The sequence below is a fragment of the Lissotriton helveticus genome, chromosome 3_1, assembly GCF_964261635.1.
Source record: "Lissotriton helveticus chromosome 3_1, aLisHel1.1, whole genome shotgun sequence".
NCBI lineage: Eukaryota > Metazoa > Chordata > Amphibia > Caudata > Salamandridae > Lissotriton > Lissotriton helveticus.
In genome coordinates, this window is record NC_136061.1 from 842,964,545 (window position 1) to 842,986,743 (window position 22,199).

The 22,199-nt window shown below is 45.9% G+C and overlaps 1 protein-coding gene across 8 annotated transcripts in view; it reads left to right on the forward strand.

The window, feature by feature from the left end:
* The window catches only part of ZMYM4 (zinc finger MYM-type containing 4), a 1,395,070-nt gene that overhangs the window by 413,887 nt on the left and 958,984 nt on the right, over positions 1 to 22,199 (forward strand). For all 8 annotated transcript variants that reach the window (XM_078681133.1, XM_078681129.1, XM_078681130.1 and 5 more), the window contains exon 3: positions 3,032 to 3,093. In XM_078681133.1, coding sequence (XP_078537259.1) covers positions 3,032 to 3,093 — 62 coding nt within the window. The remainder of the gene's footprint in view (positions 1 to 3,031; positions 3,094 to 22,199) is intronic.

Genomic DNA, 22,199 nt, shown 5'->3' on the forward strand with positions numbered 1-22,199 from the left:
TCTTTTGGATCATGTGGGATTCATGGGCTGATATTTTCACAACCAAGATCGGATTTAGGAAAGCATATTAAACAGATTGAAAAGATAATGAGTCAAATAATTTTGTTAACTTCATATACCATTTCCATGTAAGCTATTCCATTTTCAAAGTAATCAAACGTAGTAAATTATTGTGCAACAATAAGATGAACAATTACAACTGACTTAGTGCCTGAAAGACTGTTTCATAGCTTTTGCTTCGTTTAGTTGCTTTCTCGAGTGCTGACCTCTTTGTTTAGGTGAATTAAACAACCTTGTCCTGTATTACAAAGAGGACACACTTTCCCCTCTAAACGGATGCACCTGGCGCAAACGGGGAAAATGTGCACAATGATGACGAATTTGCTGCCCCATCGCGGCCATAAACTTGTTCTTCCCTTAGGGCAGTGCATTTAATGAAATACGGAACTGTTGCTTTAGAGCTGCTGAGTATTTCACAGTGCAGATGGCAACCCGTTTGCACTTTGAAAAGGGGCAAGAGTTTCCCCTGCAGGTGGGTGCAGTGAGTGACTGTGGCCACCTGCAGGGAGATGTCTCTGGTATACATCGGGCCACTTGTTCCTCCCCCAGAAGGATCACTGGCAGCATACCACCTTTTTGTGGTGCACTGAGAGTGCGATTCCCAAGCGCCTTTTTAGGTCTCGCCTATTCTATCCCGCAGGGATAAATAGGCGGGATTACAGTAAGCGGAAAAGAAAAGTCTACCTAGCTGCGGATCACGTACAGTTCATGTGAGCTATGCGCGTGCACATCTTTGCCATCCACATCACACACCACCATTTGTCTGTGCCTCGGCATCAGACTTAAAAGGCTGCCGCTCCCCTGCCCCCCGCATCAGACTTGAAAGGAATGCACTCCCCCGCCCCTACCACAGCAATGCCGAGAGCTTTTTTTTTTCTTTCTACACGCACTGCTGCACGCCGCACACTGCTGCACGCCACACACTGCTGCACACTTCACACTACTGCACACTTGACACTGCTGCTCGCTGCACACTGCTGCATTACTCACACTGCCGCACGTCTCACACTGCCGGACGCCTCACGCTGAATAACAATGCTATTAATTTATATATTTTCAAAGCCTACACATATTTTAAAAAATTGTCATTTACAATACCAATAGCTCACATTTTCTTGATGCGAGACCTATTGCATTGCAAATGCTTGTTGCATTTGCATCTATAATACTGCGTGTGCAGAATCAAAGATGCAAATGAGGGAACCCCTCTCATGGCAGTGCTGGCTCTACATGTGCACCAACACTATTCACATCCAGTGGGGTAGCACAAGTGTCTGTAGCCCCTACTTTAATACCATTGTGCCACAGGGACTCACAAAGCAGGACAGCCACCTGTTGCGTGTTCCCAGAGCACAATACGTAATATGGCCCCTGGTATTTTATCTTCTCCCACAGGTACGAAAGAGGGGAAGGAAGCCAATGCGAATTGCTCTAAATACAAAACTCGGATTCGTACGTCAAAAACTGTATTTCTAACGTTAATCTATGGATTTTCTTAAGAAAGGCACTGTTTCTATCAACCTTTCTCAGGTCTGCTAATAACTGCATTATGAAACACTGTTCTCAAGTACACATGTGAGCAGTTGAAATGGATACATTACCAAAGCTCATTCCTGGACAGAAAGTAAACCTGACTAGTTTAACGCTTCGTCTGCTGCATCAGCTGAAGTTGGCAATTCATTTATGCACTAAATGTTTGGAAAATTGTGGAACTGGGGTCGAGCTGCTGCCTGAAAGTTTACAAATTAAGGCTAGCACTTAAAAAATGCAGCCCCTGAAATTAAAATTCCATCATTTTATTCGGGTTAAAAAAACCAAAAAAAACTGCTCCGACATTCAGGTCTGAATATTTGTTACTAAGTTTGGGAGTTGACCAGTGTCCGTGTTGGAAAACCGTACGATATGGCCAAACAGAATCTGTCCGGCGGTAATGTCAACGCATAGCGAATTAATTTGCTTTACCAGTGGTTCCGTGTCCAGTTGGTGTCTGCGTCCTCGGTCCTAACTGGTTTGCGCGATTTGTCCGAAAGAGAATCCATTCTAGTGACTGGCCCCTAAAGTCAAATGTTTATGTGAAAATGAGGATCTTGTAGGTAGTTTTTGGCTATGTGAATATTTACACCTACGTGCAGTCTATTTTCAGTCAATCTAGATCCTTAGTTCACAAGTTGCTTGCTACTTTTTCTTGCAGCTATTACAATAAGAGGGAGTCTTTCACAACAGTCTGAATCATAAGGACTGAAGTCTTATTATAGCCTGAGAAATGTTCCCAGAATTGCTGATGTCTTTGTACCAACAGCCCACACTGCAAGCATGAACCCAAATCTAACTAAACACTAGCACGTTTTTTACATTTCAAATCCTTGTTCATATTGATGGTTTACTTTTAAGTGCTTAAGGCTTCTTTGCTCAAGTTTTTCAATCTGGTTTTTCTATTTTCAATCTAGAAACTCCAACTCTTTCACTCCCAGAAGCCCTTTGTGTTCTAGATTTGTGTTATGAATATTTGTATTTTTATTTCCTAAAATACCAAATGTGTGAGCTTTCCTATCCCTTCTCCCGCATCCACTAATTTAGTTTTTTTTTTTGCATTGTAATTTTTTTTTTATTTCACACCTGGTGCCTTCTTCTGAAACTGATTATATATTGTAAGTTTCTTTTCCTTTTATAACTATTTAATTATAATTGCTAGAGTTTGGTATTTTGGATGATGTTTGCCCTTCAAAAAAATGATTGAAATCTCCTTTCTTCCTACTATTTCTTTTAGTTTCCTCTGTGGTGTGCTGTAAAGGGTGTTGCCATTGAATGTAAAAGATTTGGTATTCACCTTTTCAGAATATACATTTTTTTGTCTAGTCTGCCTACCATTAAAGTCCCCCATCTCCTCGTGCATTAGCATCCTGATATCTTCTGAAAATGTGAGGCTCCATTTATTGCCCTGCTTTAAGTTTTGCTTTATTTATATCCTCAGGTCAAATGGAAGAAATGTCTCGTGCGCCCTTAGTAGCACAAGCCCCAGAAACCAACTTCAGGGTGAGCATTTTTTTTGTACTACATTTTAATGTTTTTTTTTTATTTATGAACATCTTTTGATAGGTTTGAAATGAAGGTGATTTGACCTCTTAAGGAGGAAAAAATTGACTGCTGATTGAAAGTGTTACAATGCAGGGTTCTTTGTGCTTTGTTTTTATTTTCGTTCAAAGAGAAGTTGAATGTGATTTTTTAAAAATGTTTTTATCTATGGAGCAATGTGGATGTAATCACTCTTTAATGCAACACATTAGACTATTTTGTAGTTGGGTTGAATTCATTTAAATTCTTTTGTCCTACTTTTCCTGCTCAACTCAACATACGTCCAAATTGTATGTTCATTTTAATAGTTTGTTGTTGTAGAATGTGCACAACATATGTGGTCTATGGCCTGCCAATAATGCCACAAACCTAAGACCGTTCCTTGTTCGTTGCTGAATTCTGACCTTTCCCCTTTTGGATTTTTGGCTTCTGGAGTATATCCATTTTGACCTGCAAGTGTATACCCGTTCACTCTCATGTCAGAATTTGCTGAATACTGCTACGTGTATATATATGGTATTTTGTGTTGCACAAATCTAGCCAAAAGAAAAAGGAGCTTTGTACAGGGTCAAGCACAAACCTATCGAACAAATGATGGGAGACCTATCTGGTCTCTTGGCGCAGAAGTGTACTGTTACTGCATTGTGATGAGGTTTAAAGAGATATCTTCAACTTTTTCCTAAATTGGAGCACTGTTGGGGCGGTTCTAATGAATACGAATGTCCTTCCAGATCATGGGTGCTTAAGTGGAGAAGGCCATCTGACTTGATTTTTCTTTTTAATTGTTTAAACAAATGCCTTTAAAAAATGTGAACGTCAGCCAGACACACAATCGATTGTATTGACTTCTTGCCCATGGGAGCATGTTCAAAACATTAGCACTTTCATTTAATTGTAGCTCGAAGTATGCCACATTGTTACTCTGAAATGAATTACTCTCTACTGTGCCGGCAGTCCTCGATCATCTAACAAGCTTTCTCATTGATTAAACAATTTCACCACCTATCGCCAGTGTGCTAACCGTTTACGTAAATGCTTGGATAACTCAAAAATAAAATTGTCTATAACATTGTCACGTATTAAAGGTATTATATATGTTTTTTTGCAGTTAGGGCTTATTTAATATAAACTTTAGACCTAGAATGGTTGAGCCTTCGAAAAGATGCTTGATTCGTGTGTGCTTCATTACACTAAAATTTAAACTTTCATCCGCAGTTTTTCAATACTTGTCAGCAATTAATAGATCAATAGTTATATAATTGTTGTTAGAAATAGGAACTATATATCAAATTAATTTTGAAACTCTGACACTTAATCTGACCTCATGCCTCAAAGTTCTATATTTGCAAAATCTGAACTGGAAATATATATTGTATGAAAATAATTTTAACATGGCAGTATTTTTCACCCGGCAAGTTTCATTTTGTTCACCCTCCACCTCATCCTGTGTGAGTTTGTTAGTACTTTTTGTACCGTTAACATTTAAAGAAGCACAGTACCTTCAGAATTCATGCCTGGAAATTATGTAATGATTAAAGTATCAAATAGTACAGGTTGACCCTTTTGTGTAGAAGTGATCTGGGCTCCTTAAACTATTGTATTACAGCATGTGCTGATCTATAAGCTATTAATTTTGATCCATGTGACAGTTAAACTGTTTAAAATCAAGATATTCATTCTACTAAAATACTGTTTTATGTTTATACTTTCATTACTTTTAATCTTTGCCAAAAGAAGAAATAAACAATTATCGGAAATGTTTTTAGACATCCTACTTCCCCGTATCTAAGCCATTATTGACATTTTAGGTTTCGCCTACATGCTGTTCGTAGTTCTCTGCTTGTGAAATACCTCTTGTGTACCTTGTCGAAAATGAAATGAGCTTAGATCCTACCCTTTGCCAACCATTGGGTTGGCTTTTCCATTGTTGCTTTTTTGTTGGTTCCTTCCCAGCATCATTGCCTCTTTGCCATCCTTTTGATTGGATGACATGTATTCTTCCGTTGCCTTCCTTCAGCGATCTACCTTTTTGTTTTTCAGCCCTGTATGAGTGGATGTATTTTCTTGTTCTCTGCACCATATATTTACTGTTAGAATTGGATACTAAATCACCTCACGTGTTTCTTGCACCATTCTGCCCGCTCATTTTTGTTCGTATTCTCTCTTTAGTAGCCCCGTTGCTTTTCTGCCGCATGTTATTATTCATCTTTATTCCCGCTGCTTTCTGGAGCCACAACATAAAGGTGATTCTTACTCTGTCCCCGCTTCTCCAATAATTTCTTACCACTCCTCACACTTCACGGTTCACTTACCCCTCCCCTGTTGCTTTCTGTACCTACGAAATAGCATGCTTCATGCCCCCTCCCCTCTGATTATTTTTCTATGCTGCTGTCACGACTAAAATAATTCACAAGCCAATACCTCACATAGGAAAGGGCTTTCCTAATGCCCGATTACTATTTGCTTTATTTGGTTTACACTTAATTCTGCCGTCTCACTTCCTCTCCTATATACAAACCCCTCCACCGCCCTGTTGCTTTCTGTACCTGTGCTTTCATTTTTTTTAAAGACGCAAGACGTTAGTGGTTACAATTCCATCTCAGTATTGTTCCATCACTTAATACTTGGAAGGCTTATTTATTTGCTAATCCTTTGAAGTGCAAGCTTCTATTGCAAGGTAAAACATCTTGTGTTTTAGACTGCAGTTATCAAATCTTTTAAATATAGTTCTATGTGTATCTGTATTGTCGTACATTTAAGAAAATATGGAATTGTTTTTTAGTATTTTTAATGACCACCTGTTAAGTGGTCATTAGAATTTCAGCCCATTACTTACCATTTGTTGGCTTCATCACTTTAATTTCCTTGTTTCTCATTGGTCAGCAAGTGGCAGGTTCACTTCCTCCTGTGTGATTGTTCGTTCCATGGAGCACAGACCAAGTACTGATTCATGTTTAAGTAATGTCAATAATGGAGATTAACCATGCAGATTGGTGTCAAAAGGGGTGAATTACCATTTCTTTCTTGCGCAGTCCAAACAATGGATCAGTGAGTACTGAGATGATGGTGATAGTTCTTTGGTAACGGGATTCTTCTGTAAGTCTGAATTTTGTAGTTTCGTCATGAAGGAGTTCCGGACATTTATAAAGCAACTGGGTGCTCAATAACTCCCAGAGGTAAGTAAAAGATAAGGGCTTTCATAGACCGATAACATCTATTCATTCCATGATTCAAGCATGTGTAGTTCCCGAAGTCTCTCCGTGGATGCCAATTTTAGATTCACTACTTTTTGATACCAACCTACATGGGTAATCTCCATGACTATTCTCAAAATCTTTTTAATTCGTTCATTAGGTTGTAACTTGTTGGCTGGGGCAGTGCACAATTTCATTCAGTAATAGAACAACCAACATTAAATACTTGGTGCAAAATTTAGATTTGAATTACATATTAATTGTGATATGAATGATTGAGTACTGATACATTCATTCTTTGTTAAATAGCCATATGGCTAGAAGCTTATTTACAACACAGACGCAGCAGGGTGGCAAGTATTGTAGTAGCATCTAGTGTTTTACATACATATCTTAACTTACAAGCTAATTTTTTAGGTTTCGCTGAGCCAACTCGCATGCGTTGTTCAGGGAGAGTATAGTAAGGGACTTTCAAAAATGCTCCCAGGCGGATCAGGCACAGTGCATGTGCGCCGGGCGCGCACACCATTTGTCCGCCTGCAGATAACTTTCGCGGCCGCTTTGATGTTCAGTGAGCCGCGTGTCCACTGACAACATCAAAGCGGCCGCGAAAGTGCTCACCATTTGTCACCCCCTCCCCAGCTCTTGGCATTACATCCTGCAATGTTTCTGCCTATACACACGGCGTTTTCAACATTCTTACTGTGCTTGATTTCACCATTTAGCACTCTGACATTTCTTTCAGACGATATTTTAACTTATTGTAAGACATTCTTAGCATCAGGTTGAAAGTCTTTCTTCCCTGACCTTATCTGCACGTCACCACTTATTGAGCTGCTGCACTGCATGTCCGCTGGTGACACGTGTAATTCACGGCTACATATAAGCAGCCGTCTCTGAACCCTCCGGTTCGCGCTTCCAGAACGGAGAGATTCACGCAGAGAATAGGTGAGTGCACCCGACCCCCGCCCCTGATGTGTTTGTTTAACACTGACATTTAGGGTTCATTTTTAAAAACTCTGAATTTCTTCCCTTCGTTTCACATTTCAGGCAGGAAGAGTCAGGAGCCTACAGGCCCACTTTCAATAGCACAGGTATTTAGTTGTGATTTGTCAGGCTCCTGCTGGTGCTGAACTTTCCTTGGGTTTAAAGCACGTTCCCCTAATTCGTATCTCACACACTTTTTTTCACAGATTATTCTGGATACATTGTGTGACTCCTGTACATTAAGGTAGATTAGTTTGTTACCCGCGCATTTTGTCTTCCTTTTGCCTTTCTTGTCTTGACTTTTACGATTGTCATTAATCAACCATGCTGATTAGGGGTTCTGATTTCATAGACTATTCTGTTTGTGGCAGTTAAACCCGACTCAACCGACTTATGATTGTAATACATGTTTGACAAAGTCAATAGTCATGGTTGCTTGTAGGTACATTTTTGTTTTATTGATGTTTTGAAAGCGTTTCTTTTAGTTGCGTATGTGTTCTATATGATTAATTTTTATTAGCACTTCACTTTACTTCGGACTTTACGTGGGCCGGGTCTAAGCAGGTGCTGCAACTGCTGCCGATCGTGCTCTGTGTTTTTACTGTTATCCTAGGTGGAAAAATAAATTTACCTTTACAACATTGCATAGTTTAAACGCTTATTTGGTGTTACGTCCATTGCATCTAGCGTTAACTTAGCCCTAAAGTATTGCACCATTTTACATAGCCACTAGTTACATTACACAAACACAACAATTACGCCTTTTTTTGGAGCCAGGCTATCTATCTACTTTTATGTCCATACATTTATAAATAGTTATATTACAAAATATATACATCTATATATATATATATATATATATATATATATATATATATATATATATATATAGATGTCATCAGTGATGTCATCAGTGATGTCACTGACCATGTCATGAATGATGTAATATGTGACATCATCAGCAGTGGATTGCGGGTGCGCGATATATAGTTAGTGCAACTAACTATATATGGAATTTCAATGGTTTTGTGTGAGTAAAATAAGGTTTTTTAAATGCTAATTCCTAACGATATATGGTCTATAACCTATGGTTTTTTCAGTGAATTTTCAAGGTTTTGTAAATGCGAATTCCTAACTATATATGGTCTATAACCTATGGTTTTTTCAGTGAATTTTCAAGGTTTTGTAAATGCTAATTCCTAACTATATATGGTCTATAACCTATGGTTTTTTCAGTGAATTTCAATGGTTTTTTTAATAGCAAATATCATAAGCTGTCGAATGTCAAGTACGTGGTAAGTAAAAATATTTTCGTGTTTATGCACACTGATCTGCTTTGAATGCTGCCCCCCACCCCTCATTTCTATTAGGAGTACTCTCTCTTTGCAGATAGTGAAGGGTAGTTAACGCAGGCCTTTGCCCCCGTTGTAATCCGTCGTGCCTGCTTCTCTCTCCATTTGATTGATCTCTTTGGTTCATTCTCTATTTACAAACAAGCACAGAGTCGCAATACTCTGTTTAGTCTTTGCAGATAGCGAAAAATCGTGTAAAAAAACAAAAGAAATCGAGCAAAATCAGTAGGCCACTAATGGGATCTCTTTTTGACCTCGCTAAAATAGAAACATTAGGAACAACCTGTTGAAAATAGCAATGTGTATGTACATAAGCGGCGTTCATTTGTGTTCACAGTACCCCTTGTTGATTGTTTGAATCGAGCATTGAATTGTTCGAAGTTGGTTCTCTTAAGGATCTTCTCTGCCTGCAAACGAGGAAGAATAGGAATATTCTCTCTCCCTTTGCAGATAGTGAAGGGTAGGTAACGCAAGCCTTTAACACGTCGTACCTATTTCATTCCTCATTGATTGATTGATTGTCCGAACATTGACTGTTTGGGAATTAGTTCTTTTTGGAGATATTCCCTGTTTGCAAATAAACGTAGGAAAATCTTTGCAAGTAGTGAAAGGGTACGTAATGCGGACCTTTCTCCCCCGTTGTAATCTGTCATGCCTATCTACTCCCCACTGATTGATGCACCTGTTTCACCCGGACCATTTACTAGAGATAGGTCATCTGGCCCGACAAGAGAGCACCCCTAGTGAAAAGGACATATGCAATAATAACGAAGTGATCACTGTATCCTGTTAACAGAAACTTTAGCATGAAACAACCTGGAAAGAAAAGAATAGGAAAACGAAAATCAGTAGGCCACTGATTAACTTTTTATTAAATAACAAACAAAGAAACGATAACAATACGTAATGATAAAACCTATTATTGTCCTAGAAACAAGAAACGTTAGAAGTAAGCCCGTAATAAGAAACCTGAAAACATCGCCCCTCACTGCCCCAAAACGTGTCTGTCCCACCGCCTGCCACGGCCAAATAACGGCAAACTGGGAAAGATAGAAGTCAGCAGACATCCGCCCCATTCTAGAAACTTCCAAAGGGCAACAGGTTTTCGGCTACGCCCAGCCGGAAGCAACACATATAAGGCGGGTCCTGCTGCCACGCCTCGGCCAGGAGATCATCACGTAGGGTGTAGCCGGAGGAGAGGCCGAGGCCAGCGGGACCCGGCCAGGGGGATTGACAACACTGGAGAGTTTTAGGGGGGGGGAATGTCCGTGTCCTCGACCCTCCCCTCTCTCTCCCAATCCGGCCGCGGTGGCCCTTGAGAGTTGCAGGTTGTCCCTCCACACTCTCTCCCGGTCCGGCCACCAACGGCCGGGGGCTGGGGCTGACGGGATCCGGCTGCAGCCGATGAGCCAAGGAACCCGTTCATGGGGCCAGAGCAAAGGGCGTCCGGCCGCCATCCACTGGAGGTCCGGCCCAAAGACGGACGGGACATTTCTTCTTTCTTGAATAATTGCTGCAACAACCCTGGGGGGGGGGATGTCTTGCACATGCCTCCGACGCCCCCCCCCCCCTCTCGTCCTCATCGCCTGGTCCGGCCATAACAAATCTCAAGCGAGACGCCGTGGGGTGCACTGGGAGGCAGAGACGGTGCGAACAGGCCTCTCCCGCCTCCCCAGGTGGAGGCTTCCCACCTGCACCCTCAGCGCTCCAGGCGCCCGGAAAAGGGTTCTTCCACTGTGGCGATGCTGCAACGTCTCGCCCGGCAGGGTGGAGCCCGTCCGCTCATTTGACAGCGCGATCGCCAGTAGCTACCGAACTCTCAAAATGGCGGTCGACCTGGCAAGAGCGGGCCCAGCATAAAGAAATGGCCCGGTCACTGGTTGACTCCACCACCGTAGTCCTCCACGACCTTGAAGATTCTAGAGGAGCCGCGGGAGTCCCCGACCCCCGCAGACACCCCCGATGGGGAATGACTGCCATGATCGCCCGTGGAGTGACGAAACTGTAGCCGCGGGACGTCGGCGCTCCCATGCTGGCGCCAGCCTCAGTTTGAATGACTAGAATCCTGCAGACCTCCGTTCCGGTGAAAGCACAGTGTGACCCGGTAGGAAAAATTGTTGCACCCCCTCCCCTTTTTGACTGATGGTTCAAACCACCGATCCTTTCCTTTGCCCTTTTAACGGAACTTTGGACTGCCTCCCCCCCCCCCCGCGGCGCCCCACGCCGTTATTTGCTGGGCGGCAACTTACTAGACATCACCTTCGTGCCATCTAGATTTCAGCGCGTTCTGCTGCCTTGGAACTATTCGCACAACAGACTGCTACTGACGACCCACCCCCAGGCAACATCTTCTGAATTTTCATAATTTGAAAGAACTAGTAACATGTCCTCATCAGGAATTTCCTCTTCAATCATCTCATCAGGAATCTCCTCATGAAAAGTCTGCAATGATGATTCTTGTAACTCTATGGTCTCCAAACATTCGATAAATTCGCCATCAAGAGATTGATCAAAGAAATCATTCAAGTCATCTCCTCCTTGTGAGAATATTTCATTATTGGTGCTGTCAATTTCATTAAATGTAGTGGATAATTCAAAAGAAATTGCCACGGTCTCTTCATTGTTTAAATGTTTTTACTGTTTTTGTTTTGTTGTATATATTTATAAGTTTTTAAAGTTTTATATTCCTACTACTTTGTTGGAGTGCTATATATTTTTAATGTGACACATAATTGTAAAAACTTTGATGTACAAAGAGTCATCCCTGGAATCTTCCGCTTCAGGCTCGGTCCCCTCCCCAATCACAATACAGGATGGTTTTCAGATAGTATGAACACGTGTGGTGTGACGGATCTCATCGGGTGTGGGCCTTGATCTACTATAACTCCTTTGAAGAGGGGTGATTCTTTACAGCTGGGGCCATAAACTACATCTGCAGGGCTAGCTGATAGCCTAGGACCGGCCTGGACAATCGGACACAGAAGAAGAGGAGTGTCAGAGGGTGCGGTAGTGAATAAGGCGAAAGGGAGGTGTCGGGCGGGCACAGAGTGTGATTCTCAGGGAAGAGCAGCGCAGATGGGGGAAGGTTTATTGCCCATGCATAAGACAGAGAGCGGGGGTGAGCAGTGCCTGGGGAAGATGCTTGCGAGGGTGGGGAGCCATGCTACGAATCGACAGCGTGCAGAGAGTGAGAGCACCAATAATGAAATATTGTCACAAGGAGGAGATGACTTGAATGATTCCACTACATTGATTGAAATTGAGAGCACCAATAATGAAATATTGTCACAAGGAGGAGATGACTTGAATGATTCCACTACATTGATTGAAATTGAGAGCACCAATAATGAAATATTGTCACGAGGAGATGACTTGAATGATTCCACTACATTGATTGAAATTGACAGCACCAATAATGAAATATTGTCACAAGGAGGAGATGACTTGAATGATTTTTTTGATCAATCTCTTCATGGCGAATTTATCGAATGTTTGGAGACCATAGAGTTACAAGAATCATCATTGCAGACTTTTCATGAGGACATTGCTGATGAGGACATGTTACTAGTTCTTTCAAATTTAGAAAATTCTGAAGAATAAATTTATATTTAGAAATCAAAAATTGTTTGAGACATTATTCATTTTTATTTTTAATTTATGAGGTTGTAGCGAAGTGATTGTAGTATAAAATGAGACTTATAGTATAGAGTGCAACATTTTTATGTTACATGGTAAGTTTACTCATATTTACTTCCCTTCTGCCACTATATTATCTCCAATGTGTATTTGACATCTCTTCTTCATTTCCGGCCTCCTTTCTCTCACTGTGTCTCCGATGCATCTTGTCGCTGCTATTTTGTGTAATTACAGAAGAGAGTAAAATAAAATAGTTCGGAACGTGAAAAGGGGGCAAAGTAGAGTACTCCTCACCCCCTAGGCCTTTTTAGGCGGTCCCAAAAGGATCCGTTTCTGCTTTCCTGAGAGATTATGGTATGAGTTCCATATACCACAATAACTTGCATTACAACATGCAAGATATCTATCTCCTTTTGGAGATATTCGCGCTAAGCGCGAATATCTCCAAAAAGTAACACCTGCCCTGAGCAGTTCTTAGCCATGTTATCCAATGGGAGGTGGATAACATGGCTAAGAGCATTAGCTCGGTAATGCATGAATATCGCTGAGTTTTTAGCGATATTGATGCATTGCGGCCGTTTATTATCGCATTTGCGATAAACCTTGATAATAGCAAGGTTTATCTTCGATAATTTCTGACGATGCTTAGCGGTAAAAAATTCGTTGGTAAGCATCGTTAGCGATAAATATCGCTTAACTTTGGTAATATGCCCCAACGTCTGTTAACGTTCGATTCGAAGGAAATGAGGAAGTGTTGAAAAACATTGTTTGCGCCATCTTGCCTTTTTAGGTTTTGCCTGGCGAAAAGATGCGCTCTGCGCATCTTTTTCGCGCAGGCGAAAACCTGATGAGAACTGTAGTGTGGGTTTGGGTCGGCCCTCGTCATTCATTGGCTGGCTCCATAAATGGAGCCTAGCCATTGGACGAGGGGCCTGTCCGTCAATGCCGGACCAGATTCGGGGGCGTTCCCGAGATTCTTTGGCTTTTGCCGACGTCACGCGACGTCAGCCGAAAGCCGGGAACGCCCCCGAATCTGGTCCGGCATTGAGCCGGCACCCGCCTTCCTGCTTGGTGAGTGATCTGACACAATCATCAGAGGAAGTATCCCTGCTGGGGTTCACGTACATCTCTCGCTTCTCACCGCTGAGGCAGAAGGCGCCTTTTCTGCCTTGCCTGCGCCTGATATCTTCCGAGCCACGTGCAACCTTTGCCCGCTCTCCACCCTGAACAAAGTGCACCGCCACATGGACAGCGGGCAGGGAACGTGTGACGCAGCTAGCGCAGCGAAACGGGAGCATCCATGCCAGGCCAGCAGCGCTAGTGATGGAGTCCAGGCCCTCACATCTTTACAAACGCGGTGTGACAGAGTTAAGGGGGGGGGGGTGTTGTTTCACGGCTGACCGAACCTCTTCGAGGCGCAGACACCTCTGGGAGCGCCACCGCCAGGTCGTCAGCCGGACACGTCTCTGGACTGCTCGTTCACACGATCACAGCACAGGGGGGACGTGTGAAGAGGCTGGTCTCCGAGGGCTGGCACGGCCCGACTGCAGTACAGCTGCAAACAGTTTCAGCTGCAGAGTCATCTGTAAAGTATAGCGCACCACTCAAACGCTGACAAAATATAGCGTCCAAATACCCTTCTGAAAAATAGGGCCCCATGTGGTTAATAATTTAAAAAATCTACACCCAACCAGACAATGTGCATGTCAGAGAATATTTCTATATGTGATCGTCTGACGTACAGCCATAGAAACCACGTCACTCTCATGGGCGCAGTTTCACCAACATGCTACAGCACCAACTACACAATGTCTCATTAATTTTTTTGTGGTATTTTTAGGCACGGGGAGATTCAGTAATTTGTCCAGAAGTGCAGGATTTTGAGAAGACGCCAAAACTTGTACCTGGGTTTCCCAATTTCAAAGATACAGCTCTGGCCCCTAACACCACATTCTCTACCCCCCCCCCCCCCCCCTTCGACTCTTTGCGCAATACCTCCCTGAGCCCATCCACTCTCGCCTCTCTCTCTCTTCTCCATCGCTAATCGCTTTCTCTCTACCTATGCCCACCCTCCCATCTATATATCTCTCTCGACGCCTTTCTTTGCTGCAGTTAAAATGGGGGAGCTGCGGCCTGCGGAAAGTGACAGGGACACCGGGAGCGGCCCCGGGCTTTCAAAACCACCCCCAAGGGCACCGACCCACGGGGTAAATGCACAGTGGAATAAAGGGCCTGTCAGGCAATGTAAGTGATGCGTGTGTAAAGCGCTCCAAAAGCTTCAGGTCAAGTTGGCGCTGAGAAGGAACACTCCTGTATTCGAACATCGTTTTTAGAAAGCGGTTACTTCATGGAATAAATATTCCTTCTAATTATAACTACATAAGAGAAAATAATTCTATGTTTTAATCTGACACAAATGGACATCCACTGTGCAGAATTATCCATTTGGAATTCTGCATGTACATTTGACATTCTCGTCAAAATCCAGGACTGTTCTCCAAGCTCCTAGAAGCCCTTCATTTTATTGTGCGTGCTCTGAAAGTTATCATGAGGGTGCGATGCACACGAGTCTAGGAGGAGGCAAAACCAGAAGAAAGAACGGACACTGCACAAGCACTAGTGCACCGCCTAGAGCCTCAAAATCTATCACGAGGCGCTAGTTCCAAGTAGATAACAATTGCCTACTTGGAACTAGCGCCTCCTGAAAGACTTGGAGGCTCTAGGCGGTGAAGTAGCGCTTGTGCAGTGTCCGTGCTTTCTGCTGGTTTTGCCCAGGGCGCTATCTGAGCAGAGGGTATCTCTGTACCGGGGTCTGGGTGGGGTGGGGGGGGGGAGGAGCTGAGTCTCCCCGGCCTTCTCTTGGGGTGGGGGCGGGACACGGGCCGGACGTGAGGCGGCGGGCCCTCCCGGCAGCAAGGGGTCTCATAGAATGCTCTCCACCCTTGTTTCGAGTGTGAGATCACGGCACTGCACACCTCGACCCCTCTCCACGAGCCTGCTCGTGACTTCACCGATGTGCTTTGCATGCGCCACACAACTGCAGGGAATGCTTGGCGCTAGGGCTGCCTGGCCGGCGCGTTTGGAGTTGGAGACAGACTGAACCTGGCGACAGTCTGAAGGTTTGAGTACATCCACAGGTCCTTGAGGCCTTGCACAGTATGACTTTGTAACTACATATGTGTATGTCACTCACCGCCTCGCATCTTTACGGCTCGGTCATATGGCCGGTGTTTTCCGTGCAACGAACATGGAAGGCCTCCCCCGTTACAATGCCAGGAGAGGGAACCCGCCGCCCCTGTGGCTGTTGCATAAACATGCGTCACACCTGAAGTTCAGACCCAGCGCTGCACAGAAGTGCAAATGAGTCGTGGACGAGCTGCTGTCCTTGTGTAGGTGTCGCCCCCGGAAGCATGGGACGCTTGCCCAGTACCAATGCTTGTCCGTGCCTTGATTGCTCTGCATTTATCCCCCTTTTGTCTTCCAGAGCCCGCCTTTGTCGGGTAGCGCCCTGGGCGGAAATGCATTTGGCGCCCTCCTGCTGGTGAATAAAACGAGGCAGCGGGAGCCCTTGGGTTCAGAGGGCCGCCCCTGGAGCATTGCATTAGTAGTGTCTGGCCTCTGCACAGATCCCTGCGCCACCCCACTCACCTGCATTATGCACCGATTTGCATCTCACCCTGGTGCCAAGCTGTTGGTTGGAGGGGGGTTAATGGTGCATGGCAGCAGCGGGTGGGAGGAGATGGGAGGGCAAGAAAGCAGGCTGATGGGGTGTTAAAAACAGGTCTGCAGCTCTGGAGCCAGAAGCAGGGTCTCTGCTGACATTAATGCAGACAGCTCCTTACGCCCCTCTGAAGCCTGCGCCTTGGGCATGGAGCCCGCTCGCCCATGCCAAAAGCCGGCCCTGGGTGGCACAAACAGAATGGCCTCTCTGCAGTGATGTCACTCCTTTCCTGCCACCCCCTTCTGCCTCGATGTTTACAGAGGCCTACTAATGTTGAGGGCGGCCATGGGCAGTGCCACTCCTAGGCTGGCGGTGGGCATGGTGTATGCGAGTTGTTATTCTTCCTACTTTATCCCCAACAAGCACTAGGAAATTCCGGAGGTCAAGCGCTCCTAAACAGAGGATATATTTTCCATCATTTAATATTTTCTTCATATGTGCAATGAATTAAGTTGTTAATAAGGATGGCCAGTTTATATGGCCAACCGGAGCTCAGTTAGCTGCTAGAACAAGCAGTGGCCTCGTGGCGTCTTGAAGCATTGCTCTGTACCACAAAAGCTGAAAGGTCATCTACATGAATCTGCTGGGACAATGCTCTGAAGCGGGTGCTTTTGGAAGAAACGTCCCCCCTAAGCACAACATGTGATTTCCATTCATGGGGCGCGAGGGATGTGCTGCAAGTGTCTGTCAGTCACTGTGATGGCCGATGCCATCTTTAGGGGAGCGGTGACTTTTCCCGCCCAACGACCAGTGCTGCAATGAGAGCCAGAACCAGCGTGAAGAGCGCCACTGCCAGCAGCACGGTGATTGTGACCATCCCGCCGGAGCGGCCCGAGAGGCCGAGGTCCAGGTCAACCACGTCAGTCACTGCAATAGAAAAGATGTGCGCGTTAGGAGTGACGTCACTGCCGGGGACTACGTCTCATCATCAGGGCTCAGCTTGTACCAGGTGTCCTTGCTCGAGACATCTCGCTGGATCCTTGGCGCAGGTACACACATGCATTGGTCACACCCGGGGCTTCACTGACGCCCCGCACATGACAGCCAGTGCCCCACAGGAGGCCATTTACACTCAGCTCTTGCATCTCCGACTCTTCCAGACTACAGGCCGTCCTTTCCCCACAGCACCCCAAACACACCGTGCTCTCATTCTAGCAGTCTGGCCCCACTGACAGCTCAGGCACACACCCATGCTGCAGCAATCACTCACAACAGCCCTCAGCACCACGTGCACCCTTCACAGACCAGCACTCTGGAGGCACACGCACACCTCTTACACACTCACAACCACACGCGCACCCCTCACACTCACAACCACACGCGCGCCCCTCACATCCTGACAACCACACGCACGCCTCTTACACACTCACAACCACACGTGCACCCCTCACACACTGACAACCACACGCACGCCTCTTACACACTCAGACACACCTCTTACACACTCACAACCACACGCGCACCCCTCACACACTGACAACCACACGCACGCCTCTTACACACTCGCAACCACACGCACGCCTCTTACACACTCACAACCACACGCACACCTTATACACACTCACAACAACACGCACACCTTATACACACTCACAACCACACGCACGCCTCTTACACACTCACAACCACACGCACGCCTTTTACACACTAACAACACGCACGCCATCAGCCCCACGCGCACCCTTCACAGACCAGCACTCTGGAGGCACACGCACGCCTAACACACTCACGCCTCTTACACACTCACAACCACACGCGCACTCCTCACACACTGACAACCACACGCATGCCTCTTACACACTCACAACAACATGCACGCAGTAGATCATTGCTAAAAACCAGAGGCAAAATCAATGAGTCCCAAAGGCCATTTCTGTTGTTTTTGTCAATACTTGTGCTTTAAGCATCTTTATACCTCAGCAGAAAGAAATACATGTGACATTTCTTTTTTTTTTTAAATAGTTTTGTTACAGATTGTCTGCTACGTTCGCCTCCAAAATAGGCACCCTGCCTTACATAATTATACAATGACCAGTGTGAACTGGAAGCGATGCATTGTCCATTGTAATACTGTGGGCTCAGTTATAGTTTTTGTGGCATGAAACTGCACATTAAGCCACAGAAATTGACGTTAGTGGTACGTATGCATTTAGTTATACCCCTTACTTTCTGGCACGGACAAGGCTTTGTGTTGTGCTCTTAATGTACTGTGATTATGTGGTACTTTCTAAATCCCCCTCTTGGGTGGTTAATCTACTGCTGCACCCCTTGGGTGCCTTCACTTGGCCTCATGTTGATCTCCTTTGGTGCTGACCATTTTCTGCAGATAACACAAGCCTGTTGGAAATAAAGTGCATTGTGACTTGCTTTCCCCCATCTCTCACAGCCTGCTCTGTGCAAAAGTATTTTACACCCTTTGACACCTGTCTCTTGCCTGTGAAGAACCCTTTCCCATCTTTGAGTTAGTTTCACAGCCCAGCTATCTCACACCTACCTACTGTCTGCTGTTCCTCTGTGACACCTCGCTATTGTCTGCAGCACTCCCTTTCACCAGTGTACATCATTGCAGCCCCTTTCACACTTGTTTGTTGCCTGTACAATCCTTTGTACAACTGATGTTACACAAAGAGCTTCTCCCACCCAAACCTACCCATTATCTACACACTCCCTCTCAGACTTCTTGCTGTGTACAACCCTTTTAACACTCCTCTTTTATCTGCACAATCCCTCTATCTCTCACTCCTACATCATCATCTCTCTCCCCAGTCTGTCACCTCTGAAGTCCTTTTTACACCTATTGGTTACCTATGCGGTCGGTTCATCTCTAACAGTGTATAACTTGCACAGGGGGCTCGCTGTGTGTGGAGGGCTCTGTGTGGGTGGCTCTGTGTGGGTGTGTGTGGGGCTCTGTGTGGGTCTCTGGGTGTGTGGGGGGCTCTGTGTGGGTGTGTGGGGGGCTCTGTGTGGGTATGTGGAGGGCTCTGTGGGTGTGTGGAGGGCTCTGTGTGGGTGTGTGGGGGGGCTCTTTGTGGGTGTGTGAGGGGACTCTGTGTGGGTCTGTGGAGGGGCTCTGTGTGGGTGTGTGGGGGGCTCTTTGTGGGTGTGTGTGGGGGGGGCTCTGCGTGGGTGTGTGGAGGGCTCAGTCTGGGTGTGTGGGGGGTCTCGCAGTGTGTGTGAGGGCTCTGTGTGGGTGTGTGTGGGCTCTGTGGGTGTGTGTGTAGGGGGGCCCTGTGTGTGTGAGGGGGCTCTGTGTGGGGGGTTCGGTGTGGGTGTGTGTGGCATTTGCGAGAGATTAAGCTATTGGCATTGTAAAGGACAATGCCATTTATTTATCAGTTTTCAAAACGAACACATAAATAAAGAAATTGTCATTTACAATGCCAATAGCTCTAACTTTTCCAAAGGCAAAACCGTTGCATTGTAAATGCTTGTTTGAAATGCCACACTTTTGTGGTGCACGGCAGCCATTTTAGATGTCTTGACCAGACCCACTCTCTGCACGCTGTCGATTCGTAGCATGGCTCCTCACCCTCGCAAGCATCTTCCCCAGGCACTGGTCACCCCCGCTCTCTGTCTTATGCATGGGCAATAAACCTCCCCCCATCTGCGCTGCTCTTCCCTGAAAATCACACTCTGTGCCCGCCCGACACCTCCCTTTCGCCCTATTCACTACCGCACCCTCTGACACTCCTCTTCCTCTGTGTCCGATTGTCCAGGCTATCAGCTAGCCCTGCAGATGTAGTTTATGGCCCCAGCTGTAAAGAATCACCCCTCTTCAAAGGAGTTATAGTAGATCAAGGCCCACACCCGATGAGATCCGTCACACCACACGCGTTCCTACTATCTGAAAACCATCCTGTATTGTGATTGGGGAGGGGACCGAGCCTGAAGCGGAAGATTCCAGGAATGACTCTTGGTACATCAAAGTTTTTACAATTATGTGTCACATTAAAAATATGTAGCACTCCAACAAAGTAGTAGGAATATAAAACTTTAATAACATATAAATATATACAACAAAACAAAAACAGTAAAAACATTTAAACAACGAAGAGACCGTGGCAATTTCTTTTGAATTATCCAATAGATTTATTGAAATTGACAGCACCAATAATGAAATATTCTTGTCAGTAGCGGTCTGTTGTGCGAATAGTTACAAGGCAGCAGAATGCGCTGAAATCTAGATGGCACGAAAGTGATGTCTAGTAAGTTGCCGCCCAGCAAATAACGGCGTGGGGCGCCGTGGGGGTGAGTGAGTCCAGTAGGCACCACAGCTATTCTTACCGGCATCGCAGAATTACTGCTGGGGACAATGCCTGTGCTGTAGCAGGGTCACAGCAGAAACAAAAAGGATTTTGTTGAAGATGTTGTTGGTTTTAAATTTGAAAACAGTTCTGGTGTCAACTGCTATGCTAATGTAGTGGTTAATGTTTTGTTTTCTCTAGAAAATGTAAAAGAGGGGGAGGCAGTCCAAAGTTCCGTTAAAAGGGCAAAGGAAAGGATCGGTGGTTTGAACTATCAGTGAAAAAGGGGAGGGGGTGCAACAATTTTTCCTACCGGGTCACACTGTGCTTTCACCGGAACTGAGGTCTGCAGGATTCTAGTAATTCAAAGTGAGGCTGGCGCCAGCATGGGAGCGCCGACGTCCCGCGGATACAGTTTCGTCACTCCACGTGCGATCATGGCAGTCATTCCCCATCGGGGGTCGGAGACTCCCGCGGCTCCTCTAGAATCTTCAAGGTCGTGGAGGACTACGGTGGTGGAGTCAAGCAGTGACCGGGCCATTTCTTTATGCTGGGCCCGCTCTTGCCAGGTCGACCGCCATTTTGAGAGTTCGGTAGCTACTGGCGATCGCGGGGTCAAATGAGCGGACGGGCTCCACCCTGCCGGGCGAGACGTTGCAGCATGGCCACAGTGGAAGAACCCTTTTCCGGGCGCCTGGAGCGCTGAGGGTGCAGCTGGGAAGCCTCCACCTGGGGAGGCGGGAGAGGCCTGTTCGCACCGTCTCTCCCTCCCAGTGCACCCCACGGCGTCTCGCTTGAGATTTGTTATGGCCGGACCAGGCGATGAGGACGAGGGGGGGGGGGTCGGAGGCATGTGCAAGAAATCCCCCCCCAGTGTTGTCGCAGCCATTATTCAAGAAAGAAGAAGTGTCCCGTCCGTCTTCGGGCCGGGCTTCCGGTAGATGTCGGCCGGACGCCCCTGGCTCTGGCCCCATGAACTGGTTTCTTGGTTTATCGGCTGCAGCCGGATCCCGTCGTCCTCGGCCCCCCGACCGTTGGTGGCCGGACCGGAAGAGCATGTGGCGGGAGTACCTGCAACTCTCAAGGGCCACCGCGGCCGGACTGGGAGAGAGACGGGAGGGTCGAGGAGACATTCCCCCCCCCTGCAACTGTTCAGCGTTGTAAAGGCAATCCCCTGGCCGGGTCCCGCTGGCCTCGGCCTCTCCTCCGGCTACACCCTACGTTAGGCTCTCCTGGCCGAGGCGTGGCAGCAGGACCTGCCTTATATGGGCTGCTCCCGGCTGGGCGTAGCCACAACCCTGCCCCACCTTGGAAGTTTCCAGAGTGGGGGCGGATGTTCTACTGACTTGCATTTTCCCTAGTCTATCGATTTTTTTGCCGTGGCAGGCGGTGGGACAGCGAGGGGTGATTTGGTTTCTCTTACTGTTTTTCTGGTCTCTCACCACTGGCATATTTTAACGTTTTCTTGTTTCTAGGACATTAATAGGTTTTATCATTACGTTATGTTATTGTTTCTTTGTTCGTTGTTTAATAAAAGTTCATGTTCATCAGTGGCCTACTGATTTTCGTTTTCCTATTCTTTTCTTTCCAGGTTGTTTCATGCTAAAGTTTCTGTTAACAGGATACAGTGATCACTTCGTTATTATTGCATATGTCCTTTTCACTAGGGGTGCTCTCTGGTCGGGCCAGATAACGTATCTCTAGTAAATGGTCCGGGTGAAACAGGTGCATCAATCAGTGGGGAGTAGATAGGCATGACAGATTACAACGGGGGAGAAAGGTCCGCATTACGTACCCTTTCACTACTTGCAAAGATTTTCCTACGTTTATTTGCAAACAGGGAATACTTCCAAAAAGAACTAATTCCCAAACAGTCAATGTTCGGACAATCAATCAATCAATGAGGAATGAAATAGGTACGACGTGTTAAAGG